The 13,737-nt window shown below is 48.1% G+C and overlaps 1 protein-coding gene across 1 annotated transcript in view; it reads left to right on the top strand.

The window, feature by feature from the left end:
* The window catches only part of ttn.2 (titin, tandem duplicate 2), a 182,272-nt gene that overhangs the window by 99,688 nt on the left and 68,847 nt on the right, over window positions 1-13,737 (top strand). Inside the window, exons 153-185 of the mRNA XM_088353510.1 lie at window positions 24-326; window positions 404-841; window positions 911-1,213; window positions 1,294-1,450; window positions 1,519-1,661; window positions 4,504-4,622; window positions 4,700-4,877; window positions 4,950-5,234; window positions 5,299-5,592; window positions 5,681-5,980; window positions 6,129-6,437; window positions 6,514-6,728; window positions 6,860-7,174; window positions 7,260-7,374; window positions 7,542-7,844; window positions 7,917-8,098; window positions 8,168-8,297; window positions 8,369-8,520; window positions 8,593-8,740; window positions 8,829-9,049; window positions 9,131-9,227; window positions 9,330-9,626; window positions 9,706-10,005; window positions 10,481-10,795; window positions 11,030-11,256; window positions 11,341-11,491; window positions 11,616-11,897; window positions 11,978-12,280; window positions 12,382-12,687; window positions 12,766-13,047; window positions 13,130-13,317; window positions 13,385-13,496; window positions 13,577-13,715. Coding sequence (XP_088209636.1) covers window positions 24-326; window positions 404-841; window positions 911-1,213; window positions 1,294-1,450; window positions 1,519-1,661; window positions 4,504-4,622; window positions 4,700-4,877; window positions 4,950-5,234; window positions 5,299-5,592; window positions 5,681-5,980; window positions 6,129-6,437; window positions 6,514-6,728; window positions 6,860-7,174; window positions 7,260-7,374; window positions 7,542-7,844; window positions 7,917-8,098; window positions 8,168-8,297; window positions 8,369-8,520; window positions 8,593-8,740; window positions 8,829-9,049; window positions 9,131-9,227; window positions 9,330-9,626; window positions 9,706-10,005; window positions 10,481-10,795; window positions 11,030-11,256; window positions 11,341-11,491; window positions 11,616-11,897; window positions 11,978-12,280; window positions 12,382-12,687; window positions 12,766-13,047; window positions 13,130-13,317; window positions 13,385-13,496; window positions 13,577-13,715 — 7,609 coding nt within the window. The remainder of the gene's footprint in view (window positions 1-23; window positions 327-403; window positions 842-910; window positions 1,214-1,293; window positions 1,451-1,518; window positions 1,662-4,503; window positions 4,623-4,699; window positions 4,878-4,949; window positions 5,235-5,298; window positions 5,593-5,680; window positions 5,981-6,128; window positions 6,438-6,513; window positions 6,729-6,859; window positions 7,175-7,259; window positions 7,375-7,541; window positions 7,845-7,916; window positions 8,099-8,167; window positions 8,298-8,368; window positions 8,521-8,592; window positions 8,741-8,828; window positions 9,050-9,130; window positions 9,228-9,329; window positions 9,627-9,705; window positions 10,006-10,480; window positions 10,796-11,029; window positions 11,257-11,340; window positions 11,492-11,615; window positions 11,898-11,977; window positions 12,281-12,381; window positions 12,688-12,765; window positions 13,048-13,129; window positions 13,318-13,384; window positions 13,497-13,576; window positions 13,716-13,737) is intronic.

Here is a 13,737-nt window from a genome sequence, read left to right as displayed (position 1 = left end):
ATTTGTGTCTCGTCTTTCATCAGATCCTCCTGACCCACCAGTGGATGTGGAGACCCACAACCCCACATCGGCCACCATCACACTGACCTGGAAGCCTCCCATGTATGATGGAGGTGCCAAAATCATGGGATACATCCTGGAGCGCCAGCTGAAAGGAGAAGACAAGTGGGAAAGGTGCAACGATTTCCTGGTCCCGGTGCTTTCCTACACAGTTCGAGGGCTGAAGGAGGCCAAGAGCTACGCTTTCAGAGTCCGAGCAGAAAACTCAGCCGGTGTCAGCGACCCATCTCGCAGCACCCTCTTTGTCAAGGCCTTGGATGCAGTTGGTAAGGAAGTTTTGGGGATCCTGTGCCATGGGACAGTGTTGTCGCCTCATTTCTGATTTGTGCATTTCGTCCGACAGATGCTCCTAAAGTCTTCCTGAGTGGCAGCCTTCAGTCTGGCCTCGATGTAAAACGAGGAAGTGATATCCACCTGGAGGCCAATATCTCTGGTTCACCGTACCCTGAGATAACCTGGTATTGGAATAACCAGGTGATCCGGCCTGAGGCGCTTCGCAGGAGGCCAGAAAGGCAGCTGAAAAAGAAGGTGGAGAAGGAAGACAGTGAAGGGAAAAAGGAAGAGGGAGAACTGAAGGACGTAAAGACAAAGGAGGCTGAGCAGGAAAAGGAGGAGACAGACTATCCAACTATTAATGAACGTCTGACCATCAACAACACCAAGAGGGGCGAGTCCACTGCAGTTGTCAGGGACTCACTGCGTGTTGACCATGGCATCTATATGGTGAAGGTAGAGAATGACCATGGTGTCGCGTCGGCCACGTGTGAGGTCAATGTGCTTGGTGAGGCTTAGACTCTTTCGTTAATGTCTACTATTGCTTCAACTCCTAAAGCATTTTTTCTGTCCCTAGATACTCCCGGACCTCCAATTAACTTCTGCTTTGAAGAGGTAAGGAAGAACTCCGTAATCTGCAAGTGGGATCCACCTAAAGATGATGGTGGCAGCGAAATCCTCAACTACACACTGGAGAAGAAGGATAATTCCAAGATTGAGCTCGGATACAGTTGTGTCACTTCCACGCTTAGAGGCTGCCGCTACCTCGTGCCCAAACTCATTGAGAAAAAGGAGTACATTTTCAGAGTTGTCGCCGAGAACAAGTACGGAGCTGGTCCGCCCTGCATATCCAAACCGCTTGTTGCCAAGAATCCTTTCGGTATGTACAGTTGCTTTGAGGGTGACCCCGTTGGCTTCAGCTCCTTTGAGACGAATCACGTTTGTGGCCGTCCTTTTCAGAACCTCCCGAGGCTCCTGAAAAACCAGAGATCGATAACATCACGGCCCATAGCATGCTGGTGATCTGGAACAAGCCCAATGACAACGGTAGCCCCATCTTGGGATACTGGGTCGAGCGTCGTGAGATCAATAGTTCCCACTGGGCTCGAGTGAACAGGTTGGGATCGCCAAATGGAAAAACTTCCAAGGTGGTGGTGACGACTTCATCTTGTATATGTTTTGCAGGGACATGGTTTATTCCACCCAGCTGAATGTGGAGGGACTCGTTGAGGGTCTTACTTACATCTTCAGAGTGGCAGCCGAAAATCAAGCTGGCCCTGGGAAGTTCAGCGTTCCTTCGGATCCCAAGACAGCTCAAGCCCCAATATGTACGTTAATTTTTGGGCTGTGCACACACTCACTCAGTCTTCATGATTTTACGATGAGGCTTTAAGGCTAAAGTTTATGACACCTTGCTACTTTTTAGCCTTTTTTTGAGTACTTAGTAGTTGAAACAACGTGGAGGCTCACGAGGCAAGATATCAACACAATGTGTAGGACTTAGAACTACTCACGTCAAGGCACATTTATTTGTATAGCCCATAATCACAAATTGTCTCAAAAGACTGCACAGGTCACAATTACACCACCCCCTAATCTAAAGCTGACCTGCGGGCAAGAAAAAACTCGAAACCTAAACGTGAGGGAAAAAAGTTGAGAAGGGGCCACATAAGTGGTAATCCCCCTTCCAGGATGCCCAGGCTGCAATAGATGTTGCATTGGGTAAAAATACACAAAACACTTTGGACTGTCAGAACCAGAACAGATACAGGACCCAAACACGTGAGTCATGCACGTTAGGAAGCCAGTCTGGCGTGGCGTTTTTATCTCAGTATGGCAGGCCTCTAAATTTCTACAACTTAATGGCGAGTTTGTCTCCAGTGCCAGAAGCAGTTGAGTGTCTTCTGCATAGCAATGGAAACTAATATTACACTTGCGGATAGTATCACCATGCAGAAACATATGAATACTAAAAATGAGGGGGACAAGTATAGAGAGCCCTGTCGAACAACACAGGTGACATCAAAACATTTAGAGGTCAGATTGCTGTAGTTAACACATTGCGTTCTGTGTGACAGGTAGGACCTAAACCATGAGAGTATGGTTCCTGAGATACCAATCCATTTTTCCAGACGATGATATGTAATATGTAAAGTAATATGTTGTGGTACCGTATCAAAGACAGCACTGAGATCCAGCAGCATCAGCATTGTCGAGGCGCCAGGATCTATTGCTAAGAGGAGATCATCTTTAACCAGGGCTGTCTCAGTAGGGTGATTTCCCCTGAATGCTGATTGGACAGATTCAAAGGGATTATTTTCAGGCATAAAGTCAGCTCTTGTGCAGTAGCCTTTTCAAGTAATTTTGCAAAAAAATGGTAGATTTGACACCTGCTTGTAATTACATACTGTAGGGTATCCGGGTCAAGGTTAGGTTAGGTTGCTTAAACTCTGCCTTAGGCGGACTAACCACTCAACTGCCGTGCCGCCCATATATATTAATAGTATTTAATAATATTTATGACTGAAGGTCCGAAGATCCCAAACAGATCTTTCACCAGTGAATTCTGAAACGGGTCAAGCAGGCAAGTATTTTAGGTCATGGGCAGAATAAGTAGAACTGTTAGGGTGAAGTTGTTGTCCAGTCATGGTCGCCATTGTGTCGAACAAAGATTTTGAAACATTTTTATGTACAGCAATAATCTTTGAGAAAAACTATTTTAGCTGAGGCAAGGGCTACTTGATAATTAAGCAAGCTGTCACACCAGGCTTGTCTGAAAATATCAAGCTTTGTTGTGTGCCATTTCCATTTAAGTTTTCTGCGACCTTGTTTGAGTGACTTGGTTTCTTTAGTAAGCCAAGGTATTTGTTTTGGGTCAAAAAGTATGCAGTAAGGAATCCACAGAGGACACTAACCAAAGCAGTATTGAAGTCATTTGTAAGTGAGTCAACAGGCCCAATATAAGAAAGAAAGGATCGAGTTGCTGCTGGTAATAGTTTTATTAGAGCTTGGTGGATATTGCAGCTTCTAAAACCTACATTTTTCTCATCACTTCAAACTGCACCTCACATTTAACAAGATAATGATCAAAGATGCCATTAGTATATGTAAACGCCAAAACCTTTGAGGCTACCACCCCTCGGGTCAGAACAACGTCTAGAGTATTCCCATTTTTATGAGTGGGGACATCAACTTCTTGATTTTAAATAAATGTATTAACCAGCGAATGTAAATCAACCGTGAGTGGATTAGATGTGGAGTTCATGTGAACAATAAAATGACCCATAATTATGTCTTTGTCTGCATAGGTAACAAAGTCAGTTAACATTTTCGAAAATTCATCCTAAAAATATTGAATGTGGTCAAGGCGGGCAATACACAACTAATCTTTATAAGTTTTGTGACATAAAAGACCTCATAATGAGTGCTTCAAACATTTTAAACACAGTAGAGGTACTGGGTGTAAATTTCAGTGTAATTTCTGAAATAATAGCAGCACCGCTACCTTTTTAGCAAGATTGTGCCAAATGCAAACTCACAAAGTTAGGAAGAAAAACCTCATTTAGCGATACAAACTCATTTGGTTTCCACCAGGTCTCACAAAGCACAATTAGGTTAATCTTTGGATTCAAGCTATCTAATATTCAGGTGGCGTAACAGGAGAAAAAACATTAGGAAAAAAGTGATATTTCTTCTTCCTCATAACCTACCAAGGGAGAATCAGAGTTTAGGAGCACAGAAGAAGATGCTACAAAAGAAAATAGATCAGGGTGTGTGGTGCGGGTAATGGAACACACTCAACTACAAAAAACTATGTTAAATGCATTGGCTGCGGCTGCATCGGCTCGCTACAACGGGTCAGATGCAATCGACATTTCGTTCTGTGTACATTGTTACACAGAATGACAATACAAGGAAATTATTATTATTAATCTAGCATAGCGATAGTTAGCTCTAGCATTAGAAATTCCACACCCGTGGCTACAGGCTCTTTAATCACCTGTGAGCCGGCCTGCTCTAGTGTACCTTATCATGCTAAGCGTAAACAGTGACTAAGCTTCAGTTTATGCTGTGCTCTCAATGCTCTTCAGTTAAGGCCATAGTTCAAAGACAGTGGGACCAGTGGAGGTTCTTAAGGTAGTTCTTATCATTGATTCTTGTTTTTAACAGTACCTCCTGGTCCACCACTCCCCCGAGTGGTTGCAACTACTGACCATTCTATTGACGTTGAATGGGACGCACCTACTGACAATGGAGGAGGCGAGATCCTGGGGTACCACGTGGATAAGGTGCTCAACTACAGCCTTTAATCTGGTAACATCAACATGTAATGTCTTTCTCAAACTTCTGATCTGGTGTTCCTCAGACTATTGCCGGTACCAAAGACTGGTCCAGGTCAACAGAACGTCCGTGGAAGACTCGAGCATTTACGGTCTATGGAGTCCGTGAAGGAGCCAAGTACCTAGTCAGAGTAATTGCCTGTAATGCTGCGGGAGAGGGTTCTCCGGGTTTCACCGAGTCGGTGTTCGTGAGGAATCCCGCAGGTCAACTGGAGACGTCAAGATTTAAGCGCCAAATTCGAGCCAGTTCTTGATTCTGACTGTTCTTTCCTGCAGAAATGCCTATGGTGGAGATGGATGTCCTCCTGAAGAACGGCATGGTCATCAGAGCTGGGGAGACGCTCCGTGTTCCTGCACTGGTCACCGGTAAACCTTATCCAACGATCACTTGGACCGTGGAAGATAAAAAACCAGACAAAGATCGTGTTGAGATCCTTAGCGAAGGGAACAACAGCATTGTGTTCATCAAAAGTGCACAAAGGAAGGACTGTGGCAAATACTTGATCTCTGCATGTAACCCCAGTGGCACGAGGTCCGCGTTCTGCCGGGTGGATGTTATGGGTAAGTGGACTAATGTGTGGAAAGGAAACCTGATAGTGATCTAAAAAGGCCCCTGTGTTTACAGATGTTCCTGGACCCGTCACTGATCTAAAACCAGTGGTGGTGACCAGAAAGATGATCTTTCTGAACTGGGATGACCCCGAGGACGACGGCGGTAGTGACCTGACTGGATTCCTTGTAGAGCGGCGGGATGCCAAAATGCACACATGGAGGCAACCTGTTGAAACGACTTCCTCCAAATGCGAGTGTGTCGGGATCATGGAGGGACAAGAGTACCTGTTCCGTGTCACTGCCAAGAACAAGTACGGCCTGGGGCCTCCCGTTGAGATAGGACCAATTAAAGCTGTGGACCCGCAAGGCAAGTCTAGGGAGGCATTTGCACCAACTGTCTATCATGCCAACCATTCCCACCTTTTATACGGTTTTGTTTGTCACGGGTTTTGCAGGACCACCATCGACCCCCGAGAAGTTCCACTACACCGAACGCACCAAGAACTCAATCACGCTCGCCTGGAAGCCTCCTCGCAACGATGGAGGTAGTCCTGTCATTGGTTACTTTGTGGAGAAGAAGCGCCAAGACAAGCAGGCCTTTGAGCAATGCAACGCCGAGATTTGCCCTGATTTGACCATGACAGTGGACGGCCTTGATGAGGCCTGGATGTACGAGTTCCGGATCAAATGCGCAAATCTGATTGGAGAAAGTGAACCATCCTTCGCTATGTCTGTAGTCATTCAAGACGATGAAGGTATGGCGAGTTTTCTGCAAGGCCATGGGTCGGTCGTCTATTATCTATTGAAGATATTAACAATAACAATAATAATAATAACAATTCAACTTTGGAAAAGATGCTTTGGTGAGGTCTAACTGAAGGAGCTTTTACCTCTCTCCACCAGTGGCCCCCGAGATCCACATGTTAAAGATCTTTAAAGCCGACAGCATTACGGTAAAGAAGGGCGAGCCCATAGAGATTCCTGCTGACATATTGGGCCTGCCCATTCCCAAAGTGGAGTGGTCCAAAGACGACGTAGTCCTGAACAAGCCCACAGACAATCTGCTGATGGAGACTGAGGTGACCGGTAGGATGAACATCAAGTCCACCCTATCCATCCCTGCTGCCAAGCGAAAGGAACGGGGCAGCTACACAATATCTGCCTCAAACAACATGGGCTCAGCCAAGCACACAATTTCTGTCATGGTGCTAGGTGAGCTAAAGCTACTGATAGGCCCAGATTACATTTGGGGTTGTTAGTAGCACAGTTCTCCTTTCTCTTCACCCAGACCGGCCACTTCCTCCCAGGAACGTGGCAGTGTCAAACATAAAGTCGGAGTCCTGCCAACTGACATGGGACGCGCCCCTGGATGACGGTGGCAGCGAACTGACCAACTATATTGTTGAGAAGAAAGAAATCCTGGGAGAAGATGATGAAGAGGGGCAGAAAGCCGAACCTGGTTGGTTGGAGCTCACAAGCAGCATCGTTGACAAAAAGTATCGGGTAGGTCTTCCTAGTTCTTCAAATTTAATATAGTGACAGTAAACAAATCAGAAAGTGTCTCGTGAGTTCTTCCTTCCAGTCTCATTAGTCATCACAAGAGTCATAATGAAATCATCCTCAATTTGCTTCAGGTTTGGAACTTGGATACAAACAAATGGTACCAGTTCCGTGTCAGAGCCGAGAATCGCTACGGCAAGTCTGACCCTTGCGCCGCAGAAGAAGTTCAAATCACAGACCCCTATGGGCTCCCCGGCCCGCCCGAGAAACCCACCATCACCGAATATTCCAAGAACTCCATGACCCTGACCTGGGAGCCGCCAAGGGACAACGGTGGCTCCATGATCATTGGCTATTGGCTGGAGAAGAAAGAGAGAGGCTCCGCATACTGGGCCAGAGTCAACAAGATGCCGGTGACCAAGAGGGGCATGAAGGGCTGGGAGTACCAGGTAAAGCCTTTGATCATGCTGAGTTGTCCTTTAACACTTGCTGACTGAAAAAGAAAAGTGTATGGTAACTTCTTGCATTTGGTAGGTGACTCGCCTGTTTGAAGGATGTGAGTACGAATTCCGAGTGGCAGCTTCCAATTCAGCTGGAATGGGACCGTTCAGCGCCCCATCCGACCCGGCTTTTGCTGTGGACCCGTTAAGTGAGTCAACTTTATTTGGAGACCAGTTTTTTTCCCGCAATGTAATGTACCTTTTTGTGCTCCCCACTTAGAGTCACGATCCCAATTAAGTTTTAGCAGATTACTGACTTGGATTTTTTTTTTTTTATTTAGAGCATAACCTAACTGTCTACTTCCAACCTCTGCAGCTCCTCCGAGCATGCCCGCCGCTCCTGTAGTGGCCGACAAGACCAAACACAACGTGACTCTGACCTGGAAGCCACCTGAGAAGGACGGAGGAAGCCCCATCAAGGGTTATATTGTCCAAATCCAGGACGAAGGCAAATCCGATTGGGTGAGAGTCAACGAGGAGTTGATTCCCGACACTAAGTTCACCGTGCCCAGCCTACGAGAGCTCAAACGCTACCGATTCAGAATCATTGCCGTGAATGACATTGGCGAATCAGACCCCAGCCCCCGCACCAGTGAGGTTTTGATTGAGGAAGTCCAACGTAAGTGTTTGTTTCGGCCTACATCACATCAAAGTCACGGACATGTCAATGAGGGTCCTGTTCGTGTTTCAGTCCCACCGTCCATCTCTATTGACTTGATGGTGGATGACCTGCTCTATATCCGAGCCGGAGATCCGATCAGGATCCCTGCCACCATTAAGGGACGCCCCGTACCCAAGGTGACGTGGGACTTTGAAGGCAAAGCAAAATCTCACAAGAAGAACAAACTACACACACTTCCAGTGGACTCTGAGGTGACTTCTTTCAGCAAGTAGGAAAACTTTCATCTCTCCTGAGCTCAACATGCTTTTGTGTCTTCTCAGATCGAGTCCACGGACACCACGTCCGTTGTGACCATCCCTGTTAGTTTGAGGACCCACTCTGGACGATACACCATCACGGCCAAGAACAAGTCGGGACAGAAACACGTCAATGTCAGAGTCAACGTCCTCGGTGCGTTTTCCTTCTTTTAAATGGGCTGATCCATTGATGTGTCCTGATTATAGGCTCTTTTTTGGTTTTAGATGTCCCCGGACCTCCAAAAGATCTGAAGGTGACAGACATCACCCGTTCGACCATGAGGCTTATCTGGAAGCTGCCCGACAATGACGGTGGAGAGAGAATCAAGAGCTATTATGTTGAGAAGAAGTGTGCGATTGACAAGGCCTGGACCAAGGTACAGGAAATGAAGGACAGAAACAATCAATAGTTAGCAAAGACAAACAAGTGACCATGGTGCTTTTGAAAGGTCAACGCGGCATGCGCCAGTCAAGCCTATGTGGTCCCAGGTCTCCTTGAGGGACAAGACTACCTATTCAGAGTTCGAGCTGAGAACAGGCTGGGTTTGGGTCCGTTTACCGAAACCATTGAACCCGCCCAGGCCAGGGACCCCATCTGTGAGTGCATGTGCCGCCTAATCAAGTAAAATCCAGGTTTAAATTGGCAACTCCCTAATGAGTTTTTTTTTTATCTCCACAAACGCAGACCCACCGGACCCCCCTACAAAGCTGAAGGTCAACCTGGTAACCAAGAACACGGTGACCCTGACGTGGGAGCCTCCCAAAAACGACGGTGGTTCCCCTGTCAAGCATTATGTGGTAGAGCGCTTGAGCTGGGACACCAGCGGCAAGGAAAAGGAAACATGGAAGCAGTGCAACAAGCGAGATGTAGAGGAGCTCAGTTTTGTGGTGGAGGATCTGAATGAGGTTGGAGGATTCTCCCAATTCTGGCAATGCTTGCATTAGTCTTGTGGTAGGCCCAACGTGACTGACAAAACTGACTTTCAGGGAGGGGAGTATGAATTCCGAGTGAAAGCCGTGAACGCTGCTGGACCAAGTCGACCCAGTGCCACCGCCGGACCGCTTTTCATAAAGGATCAGACATGTGAGTCCCACCAACCTTAATTGGCATACTGTTTGCTGGTAGACTGTATTTGTTTCGGTAATCAAGGTGAAAGAAAAAAATTAATGTTTTGTAACGTTTCAGGCCCCCCCACTGTCGAGTTACGCGAGCTGCTAGAGGGTGAGGAGGGCTGTGACCTCAGCCTACCGGCCAAGGTGGGCGGTTGTCCTTTCCCCAGCCTCTCGTGGCAAAAAGCCGAGTTGGACATGCCGGAGCAAAAGTCAGCCGTGCGATACGATCAGCGGATATGCAAGCTGGTCACGCATGACAAGTGCACGCTGATGCTCCAGCGGGCCAGCAGGGATGACAGCGCCCTATACAGTCTAACTGCCACCAATGCTCTGGGCACTGTTACCAAGGACATCAAAGTCCTGGTCTTTGGTGAGGAACACGGAATTTCTGATGCTTTGTTGTTTTGGCAATAATTTGAAGTCGAACTTTAACGAGATTTTGCCCACAGGACCTCCCGGACCCCCCGAGGGCCCAGTGAATTTCACAGAGGTTTTTGCGGATAGGATTGGCCTTGCCTGGAAGCCTCCCCTAGACAACGGCGGCTCCAAGATCACCAACTACGTGATTGAGAAACGCGAAGACAGCCGCAAGTCCTGGGTGCATGTGTCCAACGATCCCAAGGACTGTGCTTTCCTGGTGACCCGCCTCACGGAGAACCACGAGTACGAGTTCAAAATCATGGCACAGAACAAATTTGGCGTCGGGCCGCCGCTACTCAGCGAACCAGAGAAGGCCAGAAACCTCTTCAGTGAGTACCACATCCAAAATCCCCATTGAGGTCTGGAAAGAACATTTTTAAGCCTCCTGGCCTTTCATAGTAAAGTGATTCCCAAAGGACTGTCTTGGACCCTAATCTAAAATTGAATTTACAGCAAGGTTTAAAAGCTAACCAAACAAATCTAACCACTGCTTTTCAAAGTGTGCTCTATTTAAGGTACTTACCCTCGGCAGGAACCTTAAGGGAATCACCCTTTGCTTATTACTACGAATGTTTGAAATGTTAACACGGGCAAAAAAATCCTGATTTGAAGCCCTAATTTGAGAGCCTGGTTTCAAAACCGTAACCTCAAAACCCAATGTTCCCATAACTCTCATTAGAAACTCCATTCTTGTTTTAAAAAACTCACAATTGACTTCAAATCCTGTCTTTAAAGCCTAACCCTGATTTAAAGCGTAACCCTGGCCCAAACATTAGGTAACCTAACGTGATCTTGCCGCAACAGCTGTTCCAGGCCAGTGTGAGAAGCCAACGGTAACCGAGGTGTGCCTTGAGTCCATGACGGTGAATTGGGAGGAACCCAAATACGACGGTGGCTCACCAGTCACAGGTTACTTTATTGAGAAAAAGGAAACCACCAGCAAGCGCTGGACCCGCGTCAACCGCGAGTCCATCCGAGCGCTGCCCCTTGGAAACAACTGGGACGTCACCGGTCTAGTGGAGGGCTCCATGTACCAGTTCCGTGTCAGCGCCGCCAATGCTGCCGGATGCGGACTGCCCAGTGTCCCTTCGGACCCAGTGCTCTGCCGGGATCCCATCAGTAAGTCCACTAAAACCGGGATGACTGTGACTGATTCCCTGCAATTGTTTTGGTTCCCTGCTGACAGTTTGAAACTAGTTTCAGTTACTTGCTGACTGTCCACATTTTATTTTAGACTTTTTTCCAGTGAGTGCCAATTGTTTGAGTTAGGTTTGCATCACACATCTGCTCAGAATCAGTTGCCAAGCATCCGTAGTTGCTGACCATCCGCGACTTTTTTTCCGTAACTTGTAGAGCCTCCCAGTGCGCCCACACCAAAGGTGACCGACTGGACCAGGTCAACAGTGGAGCTGGAATGGATTCCTCCTGCGACAGACGGCGGCTCCAAGGTGACCGGCTATATTGTGGAATTTAAGGAGGTCGACAAGGAAGAGGAGGATAAAAAGGCTCAGAGGAAATTGTTCCTCCTGAGCAGTACCGATGAGGAGAAGGAGCCCGAGTCCCCTGATGGCTGGGAGAAGGTCAGCTATATTACACTACAAGTTGGCTTCCCCCAAACTTTGTTCTGTAACATTTGCTCCGTTACTGTTTTGCTGTGTGATCAGGTCAAAGACACAGAGATCAGAGGAACCAAGTTTGTTGTGCCGGGTCTCAGAGAAGGGGGTTTTTACCGCTTCAGAGTTCGAGCTGTGAATGCTGCTGGCATTGGTGAACCAGGACGTGTCTCGGAGCTGATTGAAGTCAGAGACAGGACAAGTAAGACAAAAGGCGCCACTAACTTGACTTCTACTATCATTCTCCAAATTTTCACTGCCATTCCATTAATTTTGCCACTCATGTCCATGAGCTAGTCCTCACCAAGTTTCCCCCTGTCCTTCAGTCGCGCCCGAAATGGACCTTGACGCCTCTGTCAAGGAGAAGATTGTGGTCCACGCCGGCGGAACCATTCGAATCATCGCCTACGTCTCCGGCAAACCAGCGCCACTCATCACCTGGAGCCGAGATGATGGCGAGATACCCAAGGAGGCTAAGGTGGAGACCACCGGCATCTCCAACTCACTGGTCATCAAAAATTGCAAACGTCAGCACCAGGGTATCTACACGCTATGTGCCAAGAATAAAGGCGGTGAGAGAAAGAAGGCGGTCATCGTGGAGGTCCTGGGTAAGTCTGCCTCCCTCTGGGATTCATCATTTAATAGTGTCTCAAAAAAATCTAAAATAATGTGGATGTGTGGCATTCAGATGTCCCTGGACCAGTGGGCTTGCCTTTCACCGGGGAGAACCTGACCAACGACTCTTGCAAGCTGACATGGTACTCCCCTGAAGACGACGGCGGCTCGGCCATCACCAACTACATCATCGAGAAGCGTGAATCGGACCGCATGGGCTGGACTTCGGTCACCTGCACGGTAACCCGCAACAATGCAGTGGTTCAGGGACTGCTGGATGGAAAAGGCTACTTCTTCAGGATCGCTGCCGAGAACATCATCGGCATGGGACCATTTGTGGAGACAGACAAGGTCGTGCTCATCAAAGAACCCATTAGTAAGTATGGCTTAACAAACCTGGGCTACAATGGCAAATTTGCGGGAAAAAGATGGTAGCCTCACTTGGTGAGCGGGACAATCAAGTCTGGTCTCTTGCAGCCGTGCCCGAGCGCCCTGAGGACCTTGTGGTAACAGCAGTGACTAAAGACTCTATCTCGGTGTCGTGGAGGCCACCCAAGTACGACGGGGGCTCAGAAGTGACCAGTTACATTTTGGAGTCCCGCACCATCGGCCGGGACAACTTTGTGCGCGTGGCAGGCGCTGACAAGCTTATGAACCGGAAATTCACGCTGGGCAGCCTAAAGGATGGCTCCAGCCATGAGTTCAGGGTGTCCGCCGTCAATGTAATGGGGCAGGGAAAATTCTCCTTTGCCACCAAACCGGTACAATGCAAGGATGAGCTAGGTAAGTTCATTACTGGTGTTATTGGAGTTGGCAAAAGCCATCTTGCAAGAAAACACCTTTGTTTTTTGCTGTTGTCAGAACCTCCCAACCTTGACCTGGACTTCCGGGACAAAATGTTGGTGAAGGTAGGTGACAGCTGTACCCTGTCCGGACGCTACAGTGGCAAACCTGAACCCAGCGTCACCTGGACAAAGAATGAGGAGGAACTGAAGCTAGACCCAGACGTGAGCACCCACTGCGGCGCCACTAAGTTTAGTTTGAACCTCCTCAAGGCTAGGAGAGACCACAGTGGCAGCTACTGCGTGCAGGTTGATAATGCAGCTGGAAAGCGCACCGGAATCTGCGCCGTCACCGTTGTGGGTAGGTTGTTGAACATGCTCCCCTCAACTTTCCTTGGGCACTTTTCAACTTGGAATTGTGAACGCCCCCTACCCCATTCCAGACCGACCTCAGCCTCCCGAGGGGCCTGTCATATTTGACGAGATCTACAGAGACCACATGCTCATTTCCTGGAACCCACCTCTGGATGACGGAGGCTGCGCCATCTCGAACTACATAATTGAGAAGAAAGACACCAACCGAGACCTTTGGATGCCTGTCACTGAGTCCTGCACCAGGACCACCTGCAGGGTAGGGATTCAACATTTACGGTGATTTTTAGCCTCAAAGGTTAATTATCACTATTTTTCTGCTTCAGGTGCCTAAATTGATTGAGGGCCGCGAGTACATCATCAGAATCATGGCCCAGAACATCTACGGCATCAGCGACCCGCTCTTGTCTGCCGAGACCAAGGCCAAAGATATGTTCAGTAAGTGATGGGGTGTTTTCAAGTCACACCTTGAATACAGTTATTTGAGTCAATCACTTTCAACTCAACTTGCGCCACAGGGGTACCCGATGCTCCCAAGCAGCCCACTGTTAAAGAAGTATACCACAACCAGGCCCTGGTCCGCTGGGAGCCACCAGCCGACGGAGGAAAGCCCATCACGGGTTACATCGTGGAGAGAAAGGAGACTATGGCCAACAGGTAGCACCAAGTCCAAAACTAT

This window comes from Urocampus carinirostris, chromosome 14, assembly GCF_059441175.1.
Source record: "Urocampus carinirostris isolate Australia breed hairy pipefish chromosome 14, RoL_Ucar_1.0, whole genome shotgun sequence".
NCBI classification, from domain to species: Eukaryota; Metazoa; Chordata; class Actinopteri; order Syngnathiformes; family Syngnathidae; genus Urocampus; species Urocampus carinirostris.
Note: the sequence above shows the minus strand (reverse complement) of the source record. Positions and strands in the feature narration are given on the sequence as shown.